Consider the following 23,817-nt stretch of genomic DNA (forward strand, 5'->3'; position numbering starts at 1 on the left):
CTTTGCTACCTCTTAATACTCCATTGGGAAGCCACAGTAGAAAACATGTCTCCATACAAATGTAAGTGTTCAAGGAACAAGCAGAATTCCACACTATTAGGAGGTACTCTGAGTAGCTAAAATCCCAGTCCATAGCTTCAGCTTCCATGTTTACACAGAGACTTGGAATGAAAGCCAATGCCTATTAAAGGTGGGCAGGATTCTAGCCATCCTCAGAGAGCTAGGATCTCATGCTGGATTACATGGATTTTCTTTTTTTGAAATGATAACCAATTTTTAATTCCCATATAGTTAGTTACCTTTTCTACGTAGCCAAATCCTATGTCTAAGCAAATTCATTTCAAGTGTTTTTAAGTTCAAGACAGTTTTGGTCTGACTCAGTCAAAAATAGGAATTCATTACAGTTGGATTCAAAACACAGGAGCTGAAGAAGGTTTCTTATCTAGCAAAGTTTGGAAGATTCTCATAAACCGTTTTGGTGAAGGCATGAAGAGCGTTGGCAACTTGCAAATTAGCCTTGAAGTTTGTTTTTAATAAAGGTATAAAACATAGTACCTTAGGCTTCTGCTTTGCCTCTTCCATGTGCAACAACCTCAGCACACATGTATAGGACCAGACAAGGTCAGATTCTTTATCTGAATTGGAGTTTTGGGCCCTATAAAACATGATTTGGTCATTCAGGAGCTACAGACCTATGTGAAAACAAGGAATAATGAATGTGAGGAATCGCACACGGAGGAAAACAGATAGGCCCTTAAAACCCAATGTTGATACCTAATTCCATCCTCTTGTAGATCTTACAGTACCTCATAACTGGCTGGATTGGAACACAAGCCAGTTCTGCTTCATGTGTACGTCCAGAAGTCTCCACAGCAGTCAGTTTATGCCCCACATTGTTCTGAGTGCCATACAACTATTTAGCTTTTCATACAATTAGTTTTGTTCCTGTGCATAACCTCTTCAGTTAATCTGACACCTTTCTTAACTAGTCCCAAGTTTTGGGTCTGTGGGCCAGAAGGTGAGGCAGAAAACAAATCTCAAATACAGCAACAGTTTCACCAGGGAGCTACTAATGCTGCTGCCCACAATGTCCACCCCAGTGTGGGCAGGCTATTGAGGACAGAGCTGCAGGTGATCTGATGAACCCCTAGTTCGTCCAGGAATTAAGTTGATTAAAGCATAATATGGCAAACAGACAATCTGGCATTTGTCTTTATGCAATCTAGATGCCTAGGGTCTGTTAGGCTGGAAGATCCTGCCTTCCTGGCTTCTCCACCAAGCACCAGGGTTTCCTGGACAGGTCTGAGTTTCCATGCTGTGGAACACTAAACCTTGACACACACATACTCCCCTGCCCCGAGTTTGTCCTTCCAAGTTTCTCACACTTACTTCAGTCTTTGAAAAAGTAAGGGAATTCAGTACACCTGAATTAACAACAGGTATTGAGGATACACTCCAGCAGTTTTCTGTGGAAAACACGAATGGTAAGGAGGGAAAAAGACAACCACACTAGATTTCATGTAAATAGTTTAATTATATTTCAATGCTTAAAACACAGAAACACTTGAATTAAATTACATTATAATGCTTCTGCTAAACTGTACATATACTTCCAAGACCTGTGAGAGGAGGTGCTATTGAACTAAAAGAATACTCCAGTGCAAGCCCAGCAAATACCCGTAATATTCTTTTAGTATTTTATCTGTACTTCTTTAATATAAGGGCAGTCATCACAGGACAAAGCCTACTGTTACAGGAGGAATGGTTAAAGAGAATTCCTCTGTAACTGAGTTTGTTATACAAGATATAGCTCTGCATCAAAGTGGAACAAGGTGCATGTTTTTGCACCTGAGCTGGCAGCTGCACTGCTTGGCAGCTGCATGCACAGCACGTGGAGGTGGGTAATGAGCACAAAGTAGGTTGTTGGTCTGAGGAATCAGCTCAGCTTACACTTGCCTTTTATCTAGTTTAAAACAACAAATGAAGTTACAATCCTAAGCGTTCCAGGGGAAATGCTGTGATTTAGGACAGCCACACACGCCTGCTGCCGCTTGCATCCCTGTCTGGCTGCAGAGCGTGGGAGTGTGATAGGCAGTGGCGTGGCAGCTGCTGAAGGGAGAAATCTGATGTCTTTGTAGCTGGCTGCCCTCAGTGAGCATTTGGAGGAGATGCTTAAGTATGCATGTGGGGGGTGGGGTGGGTGATGTGTCTGCCTCTCAGCTGGTCACAGAGACATAACCTCTGGGAAGACCCACAGATAGCGTCCAAATCCTAAGGACCTTATTGTGTATTTGTACCCATGCACCTTCCTTCCAACTGTACCCCTGGAGTGCAAACACCAGCAGCAACCAACAGCCTGGGAGTAACTCCTGCCAGATCCCCTGGGTATGGAGGATGGGCTGTTTTCCACAGATGATGACACTCCTGGTCCTAATACACTCCCAGAACTCCCTGGTTTTTAAAAGAAAGAGGGATACTGTAAAATTAAAGCAACTTAGCCTTGCAAAAGTGCCAGGAGGGAAGCTGTGTCAGTGAAGAAGGGCTGGTAAGAAACTGTGTGATCAGTGACACATGCCCAGGAAAGAGTCTACATTTAATGAAGGGGGGTGGGTGGTGGGGAGGGAGGAAGATCACAGTGGAGAAAAAAGAAGAAAAATAAAAAGATTTGGGAGAACAAAAAACGCCAGGCCCAAACTTGCCACAAAGCCCATGATACCTGAATTGCTACTCAGTGCAATGGTCTCCTTGCATAAAGCCTACCTTTAGATATGTGTTCAAATTTTGGCTTGCCTTGATTCCGTTTTGACCGGTGCTGTGGATGGAATATGATCCAACTGACAAATGCATATACTGCAAAAAAATATCAGGTGATCAATGCACGGCTGGGCACTGATGCTTGCATGCAGGCTCTGCTGCTGGCCCCTGGCCACTGTGCTGGCCTGCAGCACTCGGGGCTGGTGGCCACTGAAAGGCTCTGCCGTGGGCAGCCCCCATGCCGCACAGCCAAGGTGGCCAGAGACCCCTTTGCTCTCTCTCCCTCCTGCAGCCCTGAAGAACGCACAGGCAGAGATGCTTCAGGGTTACAGGGCAACTCCTGGCTTACTTGTCTAGTTCTGCCCTCCCTGCATTAGCAGGTAACACGAGCAGAAGCTAACACAGAGCTGGGGGTTCCTTCAGCAGGAAGAAGAGGAAGCTCTGACTGCAGGTCCTGGCAGGAAAGGAAGTACGAACCAGCTGTTCAGTCACCTCTGTGGGCAGACATGGGGCTGTTGTAATGATCCTGAGCCAATACATGTTTTTCCTTATTTAAAAGAAAATATTTCAAGGGTTAATCTTTTTTTCTGGATAATATTCTGCACTGTAGAAACTTCCCTGAGCCAGAACAGGAGGAGGGATACATAGTGTCAGAAGCCCAGTTCTACTTGACTCCTCTCTGTGGCTCAAGCACCGTTATTCCTAGCGCAGCAGCAGGGAGTCACATCGCCAAACATTGACACCTCCTGTCTCTAGCTGTGTGAATTCCCTGCTGTGTATACAGCAGCCCTCATTTGGGATATTCAGCCACTTGCTCAGTTAAGATGTAATCAGCCAGATGTTCACCATTTCACTTTTTAAAGCTGGTGAACTCCCCATGCTTCAACGTCATCCCAGACACACATTTCTCAGCAGCCTACGTGCCACAAGGGGGATAAGCTCATGGTGTTTTTTCCCTGCCACGTCCCAGATTACCACTCAGCTAGGGGAGTCTGCTCTCCTTACTCAAAGGGGCTTTGCCACGAGTCACACCTCCAGGACCAGCCAAAGATGCGGTCACTGTGCAGAGAGGCTCATTCATCCCTTTTTTGGGGGACTGGTGGCACAAAGCCAGTGGGGAAGCTCTCTGAAACACGCACCTCTCCTTCCCTGACCCAGAGAGCATGCACATGTGCTCTGACAAGTTAATCTACAACAAAGCAGGCACTGTTCCTAAGCACGCAGCTCTGTAAATGATAGCAGTCAGCGCCAGCCCAGAAACTGGAGCTCAGGACCTTTTAGTGGTAACAGACGCGCCAAAAAATCACCACTGCCATCACAAAGGGTTTGCTTCCCAAAGTGGTGACAATTCCCAGTGCTTGTGCCCTTTTGTAACACAAACCAATGGAGTGACCAGCTGGGCTCAGTGGATCGGCCGTGCTTGCGGGAAGTCACTGGTTTGTTGGCTTCATCCTCCCCAGTCTCAGCATGATCCCAGAGCAGGGGCAGGTATTGTTCATGCATTGATGGCATTGGCAACGTCTGTGAACACAAGACGGCTGGGTCTCTGGAGGGCTCCTTGACTTGTCAGCAGAATCTGCATTGAAGCAGTGAAAGATGAGACCCAGCAAGTCTGCCTTTGCTCAGGTGTGTGTGCTTGGCACAGACTGCACAGTACTGTAACTAGACTCTGCCCCTGATGGAAGGGGAGGCTGGCTGACCAATGTGGCATTAACAAGGCTGTGTCAGAAAAATACCAACAGGCCAGAGAGTACGTCAGCCCATCCATGCCGGTTTAAAATTCCAACATCGTTGGACTACTGGGTCTCACTATTTATATATACAAGGCAGCACGAAAAGACTTTTCATCAAGAAGGCCTGGAAACGTGCCACAGACTGAACTTTAGCTGTTGTTTATAGACTCTCCCACTCTTACTATGTTAAGCTTTTAAGCTTGTGTACTTTCCAAGCAGAGATATCTGTGCATTAGCAAGCTCTGGAGGGATCTGAGGTATCCTGCTGGCCAGTCCCTACATAGGATCTGCTTTTACTGTGCTAAGTTTAACTCTGGCCTTGTCATTTCCCCCTTTTACTACCTGAAGGGAGTCCTCTGTGTGCACTAACAGAAGGACCTGATGTTTTCCCAGTATGCGCTACTTTGAGGACAAGATCCTTTGCTTTTATACAACAGTATTCCTTGCTGTACCAAACCACTGTATGGAATATGTTGACTATCTTTCATATTTCAAGACACACATCTCCTTTGAGCTCTTTAGCAGCTTGGGAAGCATATCTCAAGGTAAATATTTTATAATTACAGTTGTATTTATTATTTCCTCTTTTCCTTTCTCCCACACCAAGCTTGCTACCGATAGCTGAAGGTGTGAAGTGTGTGGAAACTGAGAATTGCTCCTGGAACTGGAAAAGCAAGGGAAGACACAGGCAACACAGAGCAGCTGGAGAGGAATTCAGGAAAGGAGAGATGCTTACTCTAAGGGGAGGCTGCATCACTGGCTAAGAGACATACCTTTTCCAACCATCCCTGCTGGCTCTGTCTTTCAGAAAGGCTTTTTGTGTGGTTGTGGCGGTGACAAAGGAAACAGAAAACACTGTGAAGGTGGCTGCAAACGATGGTGAGAAGCCCTTCTTCCCTGTTTCTCCTACCTCTTGAAGATGGGGGAAGGAGATGTCCAGATGGGTCTTTGACAAAAGATTTATTAACCAAAAACAACTGGCCAAGCTATCAGGCTCTTTCCTAACTCACAAGTAGCAAGTCAGTGGTCTCTGAGGACCCTGTCATTTTGCAGCATACTGCATGCTTTTGAACACTTGGGAGGGGTCAAAGCAAAGCTGCCTTCCCCTCTCCCCAAATTCAAATGGAGAACTCTCCTCCCTTTTCTCTTTCTGAGCCACACTGCTCTGTGCCCAGCAGGGTTGGCCTGGAGGTGCTGGTGAGAAGACCAGATGTGCCATGCCACAACAACGTGCAGGCTTTCTGCTTGCGTTCTTCAGGGCTCGCAGCACAGTAAGCTGTTACTACAGGCTTTCCCTCAGCAAGGCCTTGTTCCATACTTAAGTCCTTGGGCAAAGCAGGGATACCTTAAAACTGGGTGGAAATTACTTGCTTTTCAGGGCCAGGGCAAAGGAGCCTCAGTGCCTTGTAGGCACTGAAGCCCATCTCCCAGAAAACGGCATTCATCATCCTACTGCTCCCTTGTGGTGCCCTGGGCAGTAAACTGTAGTAAACTTGCCCTTAATTACTGAAGTTGTTCTTTTCTCTCTCCTAGTTGAGCAGAGCCAGTGCTTTGCCTCCTCAGGCTCTTTGTCCTACTTGCCTGACTCTTCAGTCCATCCTAAGCACTCCAGAATGCTCAACCCCTGTATCTCCAGGGCTGGCAGAGATGGGCAAAGTCCTCCTGAAGTCTGACATGGTTTACTTACTCTACAATCCTACAATGTTTTGACTCTGTAACAAAAACAGTGCAGGTGCCAGTGGTTGTAGTAACAGACTCACTGGTCCCTGATGCCTACCTTGTTCTGCGATGCCTGGGAAGATGCTGCATCTCGCCCGTGTTCCAGCAGCTCCTGCTCCAGTTCATCCTGTTCCTCAGTGGGATCAAAGTTGTACATGGGCATGAGCTGGTGCCGTAACTTCTCCAGCCTGCCCATGGGAGGGAAGAGAAAGGGTTGGCTGAGGAGGACAGGTGCTCAGGCTGCCTTCCCCACCTCACTGCTGAGGCTATCTGCAGCCTATTTCTCCTCCTGTGCAGGGATTCTGCTCATATTGCTCTTGCTGGATAAGGATTATGTCCTGTCCCACAGAGATGAGGATAAGAACCTACTACACATAGCTGGCAGTAGTGGAAGATACCCAGAGTGCAGTTACAGGGATTAATTGCCATCACTAATCTATGTTAGCAGGCATTATGAATAGAGGAATCAGACAGGGATTTAAGTTCCTGCAGACCTTAAAATACCAAGCTTTATGTGGTGGGACAAAAGAGATGGTGGAACATACTGGCTAGGCATTTTGTGACCTCCCCTTCCTTCTATACACAACAGCCTGTCCTGCGACGTCACACCATGTCTGCCAGCAAAAGTCCACTTCTAGCTCCAGTGGTCTAAGAGCAGTACTTTAACTCTGGGGTTGAAGTACATAAAAATAGAAAATAATAAATAGAAAACAGGAAAGAGAGTTTCTCATAGGAGGTTGATGCCTGTGGACAGACTGTTCTTACTCTTCTATCATTGCTCCAAGTGACAGAGCTATAAAGTACTACCCCAGTGGGTCTCCCTAACTACTGGGCAGCTCAGAGGTGGAGGACGGATGGGTGGGCATGCTCTTGTGAAAACACTAAGCCCTGCCTTAGGCTGTAGCTGAGTTTTGGGCGGTGGGGCAGGGAAACACACAAGCAGTTACTGGCAGTGTCACCACAAATATCTATTTTGGCAATTGTTAGGATGACACATTCCCTCCCTGCTTCTACACAGGTTTGCCAACACAACCATTATCTCCAGCAGCACTATGTTAATAGGCCAAGCATTAGCTGCTACTATGGCAGTACCCAGATCTGGGATTCAGGGTCTGGCTTGGAAATTTTACAGTGGGCAGCAGCACTTCTTCAAAGCCCATGGCCATGCCAGGCCTGCCACAAGGTCAGGCAGGGGGGAGGTACCACATCTAATGGATCTTCACCAGCCTCTGCTGTCAGAAACAGAAGAATCAAGATGTGTGTCTCCCTGCATGCTGCTCTCCTCTCTATTTTCAGCAAGCTTAACAAGGAAATTAACACTAAGGCTAGAAGGCTGCATCTCTGCACTATGCTACTGCCAGTTGCTGTGACTGCAGCTAAAGAGGCCTTCAGCCTTGCAAGGCCAGTGTCATTGGCCCAGGGTCTTGGAAAACGGGGATCTGGGAATGGCTGAAATGTGAGATCCACACCTCTCATGCAAAGGTTCCCAGCTTCTTTACACGCTCATTACACTCTCCTCTGTTTTAGCATATCTCACAGATGAAGCATGAAGAGTTTGCAGGCTAACCTCCTGCTCAACCATGTTTTCCTTGCCAAAGCTGTGCGGGAGCCTCTGAAGCTCTGATGTTTGAAGGTGGCCCAGTATTAGGAGTGCAGTGTCCCTACCCCTGCCTCATTCACACACAGCTGAATCCCTGTAGGTTTGTTCTCAGACAGCCATCCCTCACACTCTCCCCATCTTCCTGTCTCCTTCCTAGTTCTCTCTGCATTTTGAAGTACTGAGCTTCCTTCAGCCAGCAATAGACGTTACTTACCTCTTCCTCTTCCTGATATACAGAACCTGAGGGAGAAAGAAAACCATCATTATAACAGTCACAGTAGGATGGGGAACAGCTGAGAAGAGAAATTTTGGGCACAGGGCACAGAGAAAGGAGGTGTAGCAAGTCTGGTGTCACTGCACACCAAAGCAGGGGGAAGGGAGAAGTGGCAACCAAAAATGAATTTTCATGTGCATCAGTGTAAGCTTGGTAGCACATCATGTCTGACACTTACGTGCTCGAGTGGCGTGTTATTAGGCGTGTTAGTAGTAGTAAGAGTATTAGGTGTATTATTACTAGGTGTAGTTCAGCACATTTCTGGTGGCTGCAGGACATGTGTGGCAATTTAAGAGTGGATGAAGAACCTTTCATCATCTGTAGATTTCCTACAGCATGGAAGTGCTGTTACCCCCTCCCCAGTATAAAGGGAAGAAGCAAAGAGGGCATGCTCAGTGACTTGCCTCATGTCAGCCAGTAAGAGTGGCTGTGCTGGGAAGGAAGTGAGGCTTTTGGCCTCCAGAGCCTTGTTCTGAGAACTACGAACGCTGGGTGTTGCTCTTGGGAACTTAGGACCGTTTCCAGGATAATGTTTCCAGGTTCTCTTAGGGGCTTTTGGAAAAACTCCTCCTCGGGTCTGCAATGCAATTTTGCAGTAGTCCCTTTCTGTAGGCTCCTCTGATGGTTGTATTAGTGAAGCCCTTCCTCATATGAGGAATGGGAGCTTGCTGCTACCTTCTGTTCTCTGTTGGCAGGTAAATGATCTGGTTACATATCAGAAGAAGAACTGCAGCACTTGCATTGCCTGTGTCAAGCCCAGAACTACAGTTTCTGAAAGCTGCTGCCTACAGCATTAACAGCAAGGTTAGTTATGCAGGAAAATCTCAAGTACTTTGCTGATATCCAGCAAGCAGAACCTTGGGAATGCAGTCCAGAATGAGTCCAGCTAAAATGGATTCAGGCCGCTTTAATTCAAAAATTCAAATGTCCACAGGGGAGATTAATGTGGTTTCAACAGTCTGCTTTAAAACTTGAATTTGGATGAACTTTCTTGCAGGGCCCCTGTGTTGACAAGGTTTAAATCAATGCAGCTGTTCCACTTAACAAGTCAGAACAGAATCTGCTTTGCATTCTTTTAACCAAACTTCCTACTGCTATTAAAAATAAATACTGATACCACATATGGCTTCCATCAGTCCTAGAGCCCCTTTGCCACCCTCCATCCTCAACAGAGAGAGAAATATTTAGCAGGCCTCTCTTACCATAGCTACAGCCAACCCAATCACGGTAATGATCCCAAAGGACAGCAGCATTGTGCTCATGCCGGGTCCGGTGCTAGCCACGTCTGGGATTTTGGTGCTGTTGAAACTGGTAGTCTCAGGGCTTATGGTAGCTGTTTCTGGTACAGTCACATCCAGAGTTGTGCCTGTGCCTGGCTTGGCTGTGGTGGTGCTGCTGTGATACACATCATGTATAGAGGGTGAGCTGTAACTCATCCTGCCAGCTCTTGGTAGCTCCTTTCACCAACCTGTTGTCCTCACCCATCAGCTACATAAGTAGAAAGCTGCCCTTCGTATCAAGGACCCTCATGTGAGACCTCCTGTAGCATCATCACTGATGATTTTTCTTCATAGGAACCACACTTGTTTCAGCCTAGGAAAGAATGAGAACAAATGAACAGTGCAGAGCTCTTAAGAGACAGGCACAACCTTTTCCAAAGTTTCCTGATTCACTGGTACAGCTTTTGAGAACAGCTCACAGATGCCCACTCAAAATAAGAAAAAGATTTTTCAGGGGTACTGAGAGCCCCCAGAGTCATGCCCGATCCATTTGAAATCAGTGATACACTCTCCCCTTGCTGCTTCAGCTCTGCCTCCTTGCAGGCACTTGGCAGACCGATGTGGGGACAGCCTCAGAACCCCTGCCTTTGTTCTGCTTCAGGCTGAGGCAGGCGGCCTCTATCTGCAGATACAGCATTTTCCTGCTTCTGTCTCGTTTTTCATTTTTGGAAAGTTACATGGATACCCTTATCAGTGGGAACACGTCCAATAAAACAACACTCAGCCATGAGGCATCCATATCTCAGAATGTTATTGAATCTGAAGTTGGACTTCCCTGTTGTGGTAGTCACTGGTCTATCCAGTCACTGCACTCTCCGTTGCCCCACATTCCTTCATCCCATGCACCCCGGAAAGGCACTTCCTTACACTGGTCCCCCATCTGCTACTACAGACAGTGAGTATTTTTCAAGTCCCTCATGAAAGCACACACTCAAGCTTAGTCATGCACTGCTGATTATCAATATTAATTTTTAAATTAGTCCAATTTTGTATGAGTTGTGAAATTTGATACATCTATTCATGCTGAAAACATGAAAGGCTTAATTGCTTCATGCTTCTATTGCGCAAATCATCAGGAGTTGCAAAACACCATGGGATGATCCTATGGGAAGCATTTGCACAACTGTGTTTATAAAATCACTGCCTATAACGTTAGTTCAGCAACTCTTTCTGCGAAAATGCAGCTACCTCTGGACCAGAGCAATGACAACCCCAAGAACTACTGTAGCAGTCCTCTGATAATTCCTCAGCAGTTTAGCAGATATAACATGTCTGGACTAGAATGCAGCAGGGGGACAGGGGTTAATGAGCTCTGAATGGAAAAGATGTGTCTGCAAAGAGAAATGAGCCATTGTTCTGCTCCACTCTGTTCTGTTCTAGGCAAGGTTACTGTGCAGCTCCCATTACTGTGATGCCTTACCGCTGTCCATAACTGCATTAAGCAGCATGATTAACATCTGTCACTAACAACCGAGGCAGAGAAATCATACCAGACGAACAGTACCAGGCTGCTCTGTGGTCAGTCCGCAGCTGGAGTAGCCACCTCGACTCAGACAGCACTTGTCCTGCATCTCCCTGAGCAGGTACGTTTCTCAGCACACATGCAGGATCTGTCTCACAGCTCCCTGTGAGCAACTTTGTGAAGCACGAGTTGCTGGGGGATTTTGAAGTGCCTGGGAGACTGTGTGAGCTGTCAAACTCCCGTGAGTTTCTAGAGGAACGTGAAGATGGCAGTTCCGGTCAGGTCCCACCTAACACCATGCTGAGACACAAGTTCATTGCAGCCTTCACTGACCACCAAACTGTGCACGCCTAGTTTAAACCATGTGGCACCTGGATTTCCCCAGCCATTGCTGACCACACTGGAGCTCAAGTGTAGTGGACACTAGGGCACAAAGATGGCAAATTTGAAATCTGAGTGCCACAATAGCAGCAGCAGCAGCTACAGCCCAGCAGGGAAAAGGAAGGAACTGTTGAGCAGGTACTGGGCAGACCAAGCAGCTGCCCAGAGAGAATCACTGACTGTGCTGTTCAGGGAAACTCTCAATGATGATAATTCACATTTTTTTTAAAAGCCACCATCAAGGAAACAAAAAGTGGAAAAAGAGCCTAAGTGAAAGGAGTGAAGCAGGCCCAAGGGCTTTGCAAAGTACGGCTTGTGATCTCGAACAGCTCCTGAATTTTGGAAACAAAATGGGTTATGCCTTCACCTCAATATGGTGGTCAGCTTTGGAAAACCACTGGAACTTGGATGGTGAAGCTGATACCAAGCCTTTGGGAAAGAACCCTTTTGTATGGACCACACGCTGTGCTGCTATGCACTGGCTAGTTTAAAATTAGCCAGCTGAAAATCTGGTCTGGTGGGAACAGAGGCTCTTGTTCATGCTTTCAGGGTCCTGTCTATGCTGAAGGATTCCCAAGCCCAGAGACCTAGCTCTAAAAGCAGTCATGTATGAAAGGTTTCTGACATGGCTTAGACAACCTCCAGGTCCAGGTCCAAATGAGGGTATTGCTGTTCCCAAGCCCCTTCTGGTCTAGGTTGCAGAGGGGCAGATGGGGAGGCTGACTGCAATTATGGCTCAGGGCCCACAGCTTACAATGGTAGAGCCAGGGGCAGATGATGATGATGATCTTTCCCACCACTTTCCCAGTTGTCATCCTGGTGCTGGAAGTTTGATCTGCAGGCTGGGTACACTCCAAGTCTCTGATGGCTGCTCTAGGGCCAGGGACAGCTACTACCTATTGCTGGTGGGTTTCAGCATAGTCCATGCACAAATAGAACAGAAGAGGAACCAGATCCTCAACTGCTGCGAGCTGGCATTCTTCCATTGCCTGCACCAACAGAGCTTCTCACACAGCCAGGACCGCTCTGTGCTGGGCTCTGCTGGGTCTGGGAATAAGGAGAGCACATTTGATTCTCCCCTACGACAGCATTTCCAAACTGGTTTCTGATAGATGCTGTGGTGGCCAGCACCTCTGAGATGCAGAACATCATGTCGGGCAGTAGCCTGAGGCTGCTGGCTTTTTGAGTCTTGGGTTTAACGCTGCAGCTTCCTCTTGGGTATGACAGGAATAGAGGTTTGTGTCACGGGGATGAAGATGGGTCGCGGGGTCTCTGGATGAAGAAGGCAAATAACAACTAGTATTTTTTCTGCTTTACTTCACAAAGATGAAGTGTCTCCAGCCATTCCACAAGGCAGGCGGCACAGGGCTGCTGTCGCCTATGGGATCTGGCTTCCCGCTGCGAGCGGGAACCGGGGGCTTCTCCCCCCCGCTCCAGGGCCCAGCGGGCTGGGGCAGCCCCGGGCTGGGGGAGTCGCCCAGCCACCTGTGCCCGCCGTCCCGGAGCGCCTCGTCCGCCACCCTCCTGCTGCCGCCGCCGTGCCACGGCCCCGTCCCGCCCGGGCACCAGCGCGGGGCGCTCCCCGGGCGCGCCACCGCTCCTCCGGCTGCGCACCGGCCGCCCCGCGCCCGCGGCCTTCCCGGGCAGAGTGGGCCCGCAGCGGCGGGGCGCGCCGTCCCTGCGGGAGGCCGCACGTTCGCCGTCCCGGGGAGCCGCTTCCAGGCGGGTAACGGGTTGCGCGGCCCCTCCCGCTCCGACACGCTCCGCCGGCGGCGTGGGAGCGGTCCCGGGGCTGGCAGCCGACTCCCACCGCTCGCTCCGCTCCGCCCGCAGCGCTGCGCCGCGCCTCGCCCGGCCGGGCTGGGCGGGCCTCGCCGGGGCGGCAGGCACAGAGACGGGGCCGGGTACAGCGCGGCGCGCGGCCGCCGCCCGCCGCCCGCCCTTCCCCGTCACCGACAGGCCGCGGCAGCCCTCGCCTGCGCCCGCAGCCCGGCGGGACAGGACGGCCAGAGACCCCCGATGGCCCAGCCCGCCGCCGCCGCGCCCCTCCCCGGAGGCAGCCGCGTTTCAGCGCCGCGCCCCACCCGCCGGGGCGGCTAGTGCTCCCGGCTCTCCGGGGCCGGCACTTACTGAGCGCTCCCCGCTGAGGCGTCCGGGTCCCCCCGGAGCGCCGCTGGCGGTGGGGCCGGCGGGGGGCCGCGCTGCCCGCGGGGGGCAGGCCGGGCCGCGCCGGGCCGCTCAGCTCCGCCACACCGCCGCTCGGCCGCCCGCCCCGCCCCGCCGCGCCCCAGGCGATTCGCCGGCCCCCGCAGGGCTCGGCTCGCAGTTGGCCACTGCGCCTGTCACTCATGCGCTCAGTGAGTGGTGGGAGCGTCTCGGCCGTGCTCCCCACAGCCCTTCCTCGAGTCCCCACCGCAGGCTGCGGGGCGGGAGGCCGCTTCCCCCGGCCCCGGCCGTGTCTCTAGCTCGGCCGGTGGCGGTAGCCATGAGGTGAGACGTCGCTGTGCGGGCGCGCTCGCCTCTGAGGGGCCCCCGGACCCGCCACCCCCCCCAGGTGAAGGGGCCCCGTGGCGTGGTGCAGGCCAGGTGGGCCGCCCGCCGCGGCCGGGTATTGCGTCTGCAGGGAAGGCTGGGGGGTGGCTTGAAGGAAGGCCGGGCTGCGGTGCCGGCGGTGGGCTGTGGGGCTCGTTACCGCCGCAGAGACGCCCAGTCAGTGGAACTGAGGCGTGGGCGGGCAGCCGCCCGGCTGGCGAGTGGGGGGCTTGTGCCCGCTGCCCCCCTGGTGCGGCCGGCGAGGCTGTGCCCGCTGTCCCGGTGCTGCCGCCCGCCGCCCTAGTGGCGGATGGTGTCGGCTTGTGCAGCGCAGCGCCAGCTCCTGCCCGAGCCTGCGGGCGGGACGAGGAGCGTGGGGCAGGTGCCGGGAGCCGGGCAGGCCGTGCCTTTCGGCGGCTCCAGTGCACGTGTTGGACTAAGTGAATGGGGAACTGTGGGTCAAATAGACCAAACCACAGACCTGCAGGGGGAAAAGAATATGTGTTCCCTACCTGCGTGCACACAGGTATTTGCACTGAGAAGTAGCACACAGTCACTGTTCTTGGCAGGGACCTTGCATCCGCAGCTGGGCTTTATTAATTGTGACAGTAGTGGCAGCATTGTTCCAGTCATGGCCAATTAAAGTCTTATCTGACTCCCTAACAACAGTAACGGTTAATGTTTTATTCCTTTAGTGTTCCTCTTGTGGCAGTATCATCAAAACAGGGCCTTGGAGTGGGGAGCTGCTCTGGTAAAGACTACAGTTGTCAGACTGCTTATGTGTAACATAAAAGGAAGGCCTTATAGGGGCTGCTTATCTATCTGCTGGGGGTAACAAAGTTGATACGAAGGGGATCCTTAGGCTATTCGAGCACCTGCCCCTTTGCCAGGAGGTAGCAGGTAAGCCAATCTGGAGATCTTTGCTGCAGGGTATTCCCTTTGTTGCTTCCCAGGGCTCTGGTTTGATTTTGCAAAGGAGGACAGTAGAGGCCTGACTCTTTCCAGTTTCACTGCAGAAAGAGCAGGGCAGGCCCCATGCAGCTGCTTGTGCGGGTGTCCCATGCAACAGGGTCCAGGGCTGCTGCAGTGGTTCAGTGCCAGCATCTGCCAAGGTGGGAGCTGACCCAGCCTCCCCAGATCTCCCTGCAGCAGCATTCCTCCAGGGCAGCATCCACCCTGGGTGCTGCCTGCAGCTTGGGGGAGGTATTTATTTGTTTGTGTGGTTGTTTTCTGGAGGAATTGGAGGAGGGGAGGTTGTGGCCTCTCTGAGATAGTGATGAAAACCAGCCATCCATAGAGGACTGGGAATGGGTGCTCAGGGAAACCCACAATGGCTCCCAGGGACTGTGAGTCAGGAGGGAGGGGCACCCTTCTTTCTATTGGATCACAGCAGGAAAGTGGGGTTGGTGTTCTGTTTGTCTCTCACAGTTCCAAGTGTGATACACAGCAGCTGTTTTGTAAAGTTTCATCTACTTTGTCTCCTGCAGGCATCTAGTCTTACTTCCTTCTCTGTCTGGCTCTGCTTGTTCTCTCCTTTAAGAGACTGACCTCCCTTTGGCAGGGTTTGCCTTTTCTGGTCTTTGTATCTTTCAGGTGTTTCTCTTCCCTTTAGTTGTGCCCTGTGAGCTTTTCGCCTTCCTCTGCTCTTAACAGTTCAGCACTGGCTCTGTGGCCCCTTGTCTGCTCTCCAGGGATGGTGACAGTGGGGAAGATCCTTGACCTATGAAGTCAAGGGCTTCTGTGAGCCCACCCACTAACCTAGGACTTGTGGTTTATGACCAGAGAGGGGAGTAAAGGAAAGAATCCAGGAGAGACTGAAAGCCTTCCTTCAGGGAACCAGGGTGACCCACTCATGGGATAGAGCACCAAGTGCTGGAGCTGAAGGCTGGCCTGTTTGTGGCTTTCTGGGACCAGGAACAGGTGGGAGTGTTGTGCCTGTGTGTAGGCGCATTCGCTTCTGCCCTGCCATGGGCCCAGACTGGCCTCCTGGTAGCTCTGGCCTGTGGAGATGGGCAGCTCTGCAGAGAAATGTATTGCAGTGGCAGAGCTGGTTAGCTGTCACCCAAGTCTTTTCTTGGGGTAATCCTTTGTTACTCTTAGGGTGCAAGTAATTGGTTTTGTACCTGTGGACTGGGATTAGGGCAAGCAGTCTGCGTTCTGTCAGGGGAACCTGCGATTTGCCAGGCCGAGGGATTCAGGCTGTACTCTTGTCTCTTTTTCTAGACCAGAAGAGCTGCAAACTAGTGCCGTTTTCTTGCTGCCCTGAGGAGGATCTACTGACTGTGGTCAGCTGGTGCTTCACAACATTGGCCTGTGAGTCTCAGCACTGACTAAATTAGCTGATGGCAACAAGGAACACATGTTGAAGCCAGGAACTGATTTTGCCACAATGCGATGCCTCAGCCACCCACTGCTCAGGAGGTTGCTGGGTCTTGCACCTCAGTGCGTGCCAGGGAGATTGAGTCAAAGTCAAGGTCCTATCCTCAGTCCAAAGCAGTCATCTCTGAGGCAGAACTGCAGCACAAGACCTGGGTTTGTGACTGCCACTGATGTGGTGAACTACTGGCAGAAGGTGTTCGAGACAAATGGGATCCCTGAAGCACGTGAATCCAGTGAATATATTGTGTCATTTGCCCTGGGAGCAAAAACAGTTAAGTAATAGGAAAAGAACAAGGTCTGCGTGTGCTTCTCACTTTGTCACTTTGCTTGAATCCCTTACCTTTCTTTTTATCTCACAGGAAGTAGAGCAACTTTCCCTTCCTTAGATGGCAGTGAGGCATGGTTTATTAATGCCAGCAGAACACCCTGGGGTCTCTTAAATGCCCTCTTCTGCAGAGACTGAAATATGACCCATGACATATATGCCCACACTGTACCCTGACTTGCTTGGTGGAATGATTCTTAATCTTACTACTTATTCTGAGCCCTGAAAAGTAGCAGAACAGTTGTCTAGGTCTGTTTTTAAACATGCCAATAGGTTCTCCTAATCATTTGTGGTTTCCAACAGTGCCAGGCATACCTGTTTGTCAGCATACGGGGTCTCCCTGGAGGATGCCCTTGGGAGGGTGCAGAGGACACTCAAGTGGCACAAGTAGGCAGGTTTTAAAGTGACCTTGTCTTTCAGTTTCAGAGCTTGAATTCCAAAAGCCTGCATACTCCACTTACAGCAGTGCAGCAGGAGCAAATCCAGCAGCTGAGCAACAAGCGACTAGAAAGGTAGGAGCATTCTCTTACAGTCATTCCTTTGGAGGGTTTTCCTTCAGTCTTAACGCAGCCAGAAGACCAGTGGAAGAGGGAAGGCAGAAGAGAATTAGCAGCTGATGTGTTCAAGTAACAGTATTGTGTTTGTCTCTCATGGTGGCTCAAGGGATGGGCACTTGCTGTTGCTGTCAGGTTGCAAACCACCTGTCTGTCTGGGAGCAGAGAGGAGTAGGAAACTGGCAGTATTGGCTCTGAGTTGAGTACATTTTCATTAAGATCTTCTGTGCTAACAAAATTTAGCCTTGGTCCCTTCTGTCTGATTCAGCGCCCTCTTCAGCTGCCAGTCGTATACTGGTCTGTGGTGGTGTTGTGCTTTTCTTTCTAGGCTTTGTCTGCAGAGGGGTTTCCCTGGTGTTTAGAGGTATCCATGGCTGATGAAGCTTTGGTCTCCATTTGGCCTCCATTTGCTTACTCTGTGTGAGGGGTTCTCTTAGCGCAAAACTTGGATGGGTTTGGTGTGAAGGAGCTACCTGTAATCAAGGTGGACCTAGGGAGTAGTGTGTGGGGAGAGGAAATATTCAGGAACTTGGATCATTGAGAAGGATGAGAGATGCTTCAGAATACATTTGGAGGTGGCATCCTTCTGCTTGTTTACAAGAGTGTGGTTATGATGTGGATCCTTGTTTTGCTGTGTGGGTTAATCTTGCCACGACTTACACAGAATAGGATGTGAAGGTTTCTCAGGGAGGCAGAGTGTTAGCAGTGGTTACTGTTTGCAGGATTTGAGTGTCTTCACTGAAATTTTCCTGCTGCTCTGGATTCTTGTGTTAGGAGCAGAAATGCAAAATTCCCAGGGCTGTCTGACTTGCAAATTGCTCTGACTTAAGTGCTGTTAAGATTGCAACAGATACGTCACTTCTTCATGTAGAAACAGCAGATTGAGGCCACAATTTCAGCCGCTGTGAGGCACCATAACTTCACAGAGTCATGGAATCATGAATGCTGACTGGGAGCTTTGGAAGTCTAGTCCACCACCCCTGCTCATAGCAGGATCAGCTAGAGCAAGTTGTTGAGGGTCATGCCCAATTTGGTTCTTAATATATCCAAAGACAGATACTATACAACCTCTCTGGACAGCCTGTTCCAGTGGCTGGCTACCCTCACGGTGTTTGGAATGGAGAAAAAAATAACAGGTGGGGGGAGGTGCTGGTGATTATTAGGTTTGAATGGACTTTTCTATATTTCAGTCTGTGCCCTTTGCCTGTCTTTTCACTAGACATCACTGAAGAAAGTCAGGCTCTGCCGTCTTTACTCCATCTCACCAGATACATGTTGTTATTGTTGAGATTTCCTTCCCCTGTCCCTCGCCCCTCACCCCTGCCTGAGCCTTCCCTTCTCAAGGCTAAACTGTCCCAGTCTCTCTCCTTGTATGTCAGGTGTTCCAATCCCTTAATCATCTTAATGACCATTTACTGGACTTACTCCAGTATGTCCATGTCTTTCCTATACTTGGAGCCCAGCACCCCAGATATTTCCTACCAGCACTGAATAGAGGGGAAGGATCCCCTCCCTCGACCGTCTGGCAACGCTCTGCCTAATGCAGCCCAAGAAGCCACTGACTGCCTTTGTTGCAAGGGCACATTGCTGGCTCATGGTCAGCATGTCCACCCGATCCCCAGGGCCTTCTCTGCAGGGCCACTGTCCAGCTGTTTGGCCCCCAGCCCATACTGGTGCATGGGGTTATTCCTCCTCAGTTTTTAAGACTTCGCATTACTGTGCTGAATTGTATGAGGTTCCTGTCAGCACATTTTTCCAGCCTCCTGAGGTCCCTCTGAAAAGTAGCACATCCATCTGGTCTATTAACAACTCCTCTTAATTTTCTGTCACCTGCAGACATGCCAAGGGTGCTCTCTGTCCCTTCATCAAGATTATTAATGAAAGTGTTATGCTATATTGGCCCCACTGTTGACTCCAGGGGTGCTCCAGTAGTGACTGGCCTTCAGCTGGACTTTGTGCTGCTGAACATAGTCCTCAGAGCCTGCCAGTGTGGTCAGTTTTCAGTCTACTTCGTTTATCTAGTCCATATATCATCAGCTTGTATATGATGATGTTAGGCGAGACAGTATGAAAACCCTTAGGAAAGTCAAGATAAACAGATTATTCTCTCATGCGCTGAGCTAGTCGTTGTGTCACGAGTGGCTGTCAGGCCGGTCAGGAAAGATTTCCCCTTTATAAATCCATGCTGACTACTCCCAGTCACCTTCTTGTACTTGGTATGTTTGGAAACAACTTGATCCATCACTTTCCCCAGTATCAAGGTGAGGCTGACTGGCCTGTAGTTCCCAGAGTCCAGCATTTTATGACAAACTCCTGTGGGAATGGAGCTCCTGCAGCTTCCTTAGAGTGCACGTGTGTGTTGCACATGAAGCTGAGAGCTGTGGTGGTGTCTAGGTGCTCACCCTAAGGGTTATGTGGTTAGTAATGAGGTAAGCATGGTATTGAGAGCTGTTCTGTGTTACAGAGTGTAGTCCTAAAGTGTTCGTGCTTGCTTTTTGCCTGCCACAGAATGCCGGTGCAGTATGTTCTTGGTGAGTGGGACTTTCAGGACCTGACTCTGAAGATGAGACCCCCAGTATTTATTCCTCGGCCTGAAACAGAGGTATGAATGTGGGGAACCAGGAAGGGGCAGGCTTGAATCTGTAAATTACATCGCATTGCTGTGAAGGTGCCCAGTGTATCGTGAGATTGTAGTGATGAGTAGGTCAGATCACTTCTTTTAGAACAGAGGGGGATTCTAAGCTTGTGAACTGGAACCAGTGCTGTTGAACTTCACCTCCTGGCTCAGAGTGAGAGATGTTGCAAGCTAGCATATCGCTTAATTACACAGACATCCATCTTCATTAATGGAAGGACTTGGCTTTCTTTCCTTATTTCTAGTATAGTAATGACTCCTAGAAGTTCAAAACCCATACTGCTGTATCCCAGTGGCTTAGTACTTTGATACAAGGGTAATAATCTCAGAAGTTGTCCAAAGATTGTTAGCAAAATCCTGCAGTAGTAGAAAGCTGCTACTGGAAAATGGTGATGGACTCCAGAGAGCTTGTTTGTCCATGTGCAGACTAAAACAGTGCAGGCTGGTAGGAAATGGCACCTACTGCCTGTCTGATGGCTCCACAGTGGTTTCTGGACAAAGACTGGAAACTGAAGGGTAAGTTCTGACCTGGGCTGGAATTAAATATAAATGTCAGTTGTAAGAATGTAAAGGACAGCCATTCACGATCAAGTTAAAACTCCATTTTCCCCAATGTTGCTGCTGCTAGAGAAAAGCCTGAGAACTACATGGTGACAATTTCCCTTACAGTAGCCTAGCTTTCAGCTCATGGACCATCTTATCAAGGAAGTCTTTCTGTTTACTGGTCCCCAGGAGGTTTCTGTTTACTAGTTCTCAGGAGGTTTTAGGTTTTTTGAGGGTTTTGAGTTGGTTGTGGGTTTTTGGTTTTGTTTGATTGTTTTTTTTAAAAAAAAATTCTGAGAATTTATTTTCTTTTGGAGCCTGTGTGAAGTTTTAGAGTTACAATGATCTCCATAGCTTGTTATTTAGGAGTCCCAGAAGCTTAAACCTGTTTCAGTCTAATAGTCATTTCTTCAGTCATCTGCCTGCTGCTTGATGACTATTGTAATATGTGGGCAGCCCTCTCTGCTCAGGACTCTATAAGTAGGGGCCCATGTTGTAAAAAGAATGAAGAAGCTCTTTCAGACAGAATGTTCCCTACTGACAGTGTCAGAAGAGATGCCGAGGACTGAATGAGCTTTAAAGATGGGAAGGCCACCTTTGCTTTTTATGGGGAAGGGATGGTATTGGGAATGTATGAAGAAAGCAGCAGCTCAATAGAGGATGCAGTCTGCAGAATCCTTCATCTGACACCTTTTATTACACAAAAGTTAAAAGGCAAAGGCAGCCTGTGCTTCTGTTGTGCCCTTTGAAGAACAGTGCTACTGAAATCCATGAGGGTGTTCACAGACTGGTCAGGGTTGGAAGGGACCTCTGGAGATCAGCTAGTCTATCCCACTGCTAAAGCAGGTTCACCAAGAGAAAGTTGCACAGAATCATGTCCAGGGTTGTTTTGAGTATCTCCAGAGAAGGAGACCCCACAGCCTCTCCGGACAGCCTGTTCCAGTGCTTTGTCACCCCCAAAAGAAACAAAAGTTCTTCCTCATATTCAGAAGTAACTTCTTGTGTTGCAATTTGTGCTCACTGCCCCTTGTTCTGTCACTGGGTACCACTGAAAAGAGCCTGGCCCCGTCCTCCTGACACTCTCCCTGAAAATATTTGTAGACATTGATAAGATCCCCTCTCAGCCTTCTCTTCTCCAGGCTGAACAGGCCCAACTTGCTCAGCATTTCCCCATAGGGGAGAGACGATTATTCCAGACAATTTAGTCGGAATCGGCACAACTACTACTTAGACATCCTCTCATCTTAACCTATAAAAGAAAATTCAGAACCAGAATCTTGGTTTGGGGTGGGGCATCATTAGCATCTCATCGAGAGTGTGTTGGGCCCTGAATCATAGTGATAACACTTGTGTCCAGAGAAGGTGCGAGTTCTCTGTTGTGTCTGAATTTGACCACTCTGTGGTGATTAAATTTGGAAATAGGGTCCTAAGGAATAGTTTTGTGAGTTGGAGCCCTGCAATGGTTAGCTTTGTTATTGTCAACAATATTTCTGCTCTAGTTGATTCAAGAGAGTATTTCCAACCTCTAGCTCCCCATTAATTTGTGGGTGCAATGTTAGCATTAAAACCAGGGAGAACTTGTATGTTCTGCAAGTAAAACATCTGCTGTCAAGGCTTCCTCTGGTGATACGCTCCAGTTCTCTCCATGCAGTGCCAGGCTTCAAACAAAGGACTATTGTGTGGAGTGGAAGCCAGGGTGGCTCATGTCTGAGAACACTGTTAATTACACCCACATGCATGATTTTGGTAAAGGCATCTCTGCTGGCCCAAACTGAAATGCAGTGCTCTGTAACACACTGTGTTTGAAACCACTTAACATACCCTGGTGCACAAATGTAGCATGAACAGCTTGATCCAAACCTTGTGTCTCTGGGAAAACTTTATTTGATGTGTCACGGTACTTACTGTGAAGGCACATTTTTAGCTCATTAGTTACGGAAGGCCAGAAGTTTATGATGATAGCTCGTGTGAGAGTTTTCTTGTGATGTGGTACTGGGGAGATTACTTGGACAGGAAGAGCATGGAGACAAGATCCAGCTATTTAGCAGCACCACACAGGATGCTGCTTTAGGCATGTGCTGCTTCCAGGACCCGTGTACAGTGTGTAACCTGTTGCACGAAGTGAGTTGGTGTCCAGATCCTTTCTTTCTGCTAGGAAGGAAAGGTTGGTCATCTCTCAAAGCTTTGTGTGATGTGTTTGGGTTGGAGTTTGCTTGTGTTTTGTTTCATCACAGTAATTTTGCCAGACTTCACTGGAATATAAAACTGTAGTGGACATATCTCCTTTTAAAAATATTGAAGTTAGTTGCATCTGTTGCTCTTTTTTTGTTTAGGATTTGTCTGCAGTGTTCTTAAAACCAACAGTGCTGAAACTTTTCACCAGATAATATCTGTAAATAATCCTTGTTCTTTAGGATTTTTTATCAATATTGATGTCCCAGGTTTAAGTTGCCGATCTGTGACTGCACACACAACCTACATGGCATATCTTGTCCTTGGCTGAGTAAATGTGACTCCCTGAATGGACTTGTTAGTGCAGATATGCAAGCAGCTGCAAAATTTGCTTCCTAGTTATATTTATGTAGCTTCTGCAAATGCTCCTGCTTGTTGATTCAAAGTTTGAAAAGAAGAGGAGCCATCTTTATGACACACTTTATGGTTACGACAGAAGGGTTATGGCTTTTGCTCCCAGATGCATTACTAATGTCATGAGGTTAAACACAGTACGACAAAATCCACCAGCATTGTTTCAGTCCTGGGGACAGAGACAGACATGCAAAGACAGAAATTCACTTCGCTTAATTTAGCCCTATGTGAAATTTGCCCTTTTGTAGTCTGTTTAGTTCTCTCTGGTTGCTGAGCCCTCTCCCATTCGCTCCCCTTGGGAATATTTTTTCAGCACATCTGGCTTTATTCTTCTGTTCCTTGGGAATCTGGGTGGGGAGGGGACAGGCAGCCAAAATTAGGAAACTAGCAGGTCCTGTTTAAGCTCTGAGAGTGGGATAACAGAACTGATTCCATTCAGTTGTAACTTCTTGGCATACAGGACTGGTGGATACTTCTGTGAGCACAGACATACTGTGTTGGAGGAGAGTTTTGTTAAGCTGTCTGCAGTCTCACCTTCCTCCAGTTACCTTGCTCTCTGTGAGCAAAGCTTTGGCCTCCCTGCTACAAGCACTGAGTGGGTTTGCAAGGGCTTGCAGAACTCGGTGTCCTGCCTGCTTTCCTCGTGTGACTGCCAGAGCCAGGCTCCTGCACTGCAGAGGTGTTTGGGTCAAAGTTAAGGGATGTTCTCAGTCTTATGAATTATCTTTGTTATGTCATTATTACTGTAATGTCAAAGAACCCCTGTCTCAGCGTTGCTCAGTCGCTGTATTAATGGAGAAGAAAGTCCTTTTCCCAGGACAGGGCCTTCTAAACTTGGGCCACAGCCTTGTGGATCAGTGGAAAAATAGGACAAAGAGGAGGAGAACTCAGCCAGCGTGGATACAAAATGCCTTTTTGGTCCGGGTAAATACGAGCTAAATGAAGCCTCACCATGACTTCACTGAGGAAAAGTTTGGTTTGGTCCAGGACTTCCCTGCAGTGCTTTGGGGTGTGCGGCTCTCCGGGCCCGTACCTGCAGAGGGCACTCCAGGCTTAGGCT

At 49.2% G+C, this 23,817-nt stretch overlaps 3 protein-coding genes across 13 annotated transcripts in view; 2 read left to right on the top strand and 1 right to left on the bottom strand.

The window, feature by feature from the left end:
• The window catches only part of LOC119146024 (high mobility group protein HMGI-C-like), a 20,058-nt gene extending 19,507 nt beyond the window's left edge, over nucleotides 1–551 (top strand). The window contains exon 7 of the mRNA XM_037383041.1: nucleotides 405–551. The gene's annotated coding sequence lies outside the window, so the exon portion shown is untranslated. The remainder of the gene's footprint in view (nucleotides 1–404) is intronic.
• Nucleotides 1–13,463, bottom strand: part of C4H3orf18 (chromosome 4 C3orf18 homolog) — a 27,833-nt gene extending 14,370 nt beyond the window's left edge. For 2 of the 9 annotated variants that reach the window (XM_037383035.1, XM_037383031.1), the window contains exons 1-4: nucleotides 13,334–13,463; nucleotides 9,283–9,673; nucleotides 8,021–8,046; nucleotides 6,265–6,394 (exon numbers count right to left, since the gene is read on the bottom strand). In XM_037383035.1, the coding sequence (XP_037238932.1) occupies nucleotides 6,265–6,394; nucleotides 8,021–8,046; nucleotides 9,283–9,516 (390 nt within the window). In that variant the 5' untranslated portion in view covers nucleotides 9,517–9,673; nucleotides 13,334–13,463. Of the gene's footprint in view, nucleotides 1–555; nucleotides 656–1,510; nucleotides 4,331–5,260; nucleotides 5,301–6,264; nucleotides 6,395–8,020; nucleotides 8,047–8,484; nucleotides 8,723–9,282; nucleotides 9,674–11,957; nucleotides 12,476–13,333 lie in introns of those variants that run through there. The other 7 variants (XM_037383034.1, XM_037383039.1, XM_037383032.1 and 4 more) reach the window with 7 other exon arrangements.
• Nucleotides 13,464–13,542: 79 nt separating this feature from the next.
• HEMK1 (HemK methyltransferase family member 1) overlaps nucleotides 13,543–23,817 on the top strand; it is a 34,555-nt gene continuing 24,280 nt past the window's right edge. The window contains exons 1-4 of one of the 3 annotated variants that reach the window (XM_037383027.1): nucleotides 13,543–13,693; nucleotides 15,959–16,385; nucleotides 16,860–16,951; nucleotides 19,502–19,595. In XM_037383027.1, the coding sequence (XP_037238924.1) occupies nucleotides 16,095–16,385; nucleotides 16,860–16,951; nucleotides 19,502–19,595 (477 nt within the window). In that variant the 5' untranslated portion in view covers nucleotides 13,543–13,693; nucleotides 15,959–16,094. Of the gene's footprint in view, nucleotides 13,790–15,958; nucleotides 16,386–16,859; nucleotides 16,952–19,501; nucleotides 19,596–23,817 lie in introns of all 3 variants that reach the window. The other 2 variants (XM_037383030.1, XM_037383029.1) reach the window with 2 other exon arrangements.

The sequence above is a fragment of the Falco rusticolus genome, chromosome 4 (genome assembly GCF_015220075.1).
Source record: "Falco rusticolus isolate bFalRus1 chromosome 4, bFalRus1.pri, whole genome shotgun sequence".
NCBI classification, from domain to species: domain Eukaryota; kingdom Metazoa; phylum Chordata; class Aves; order Falconiformes; family Falconidae; genus Falco; species Falco rusticolus.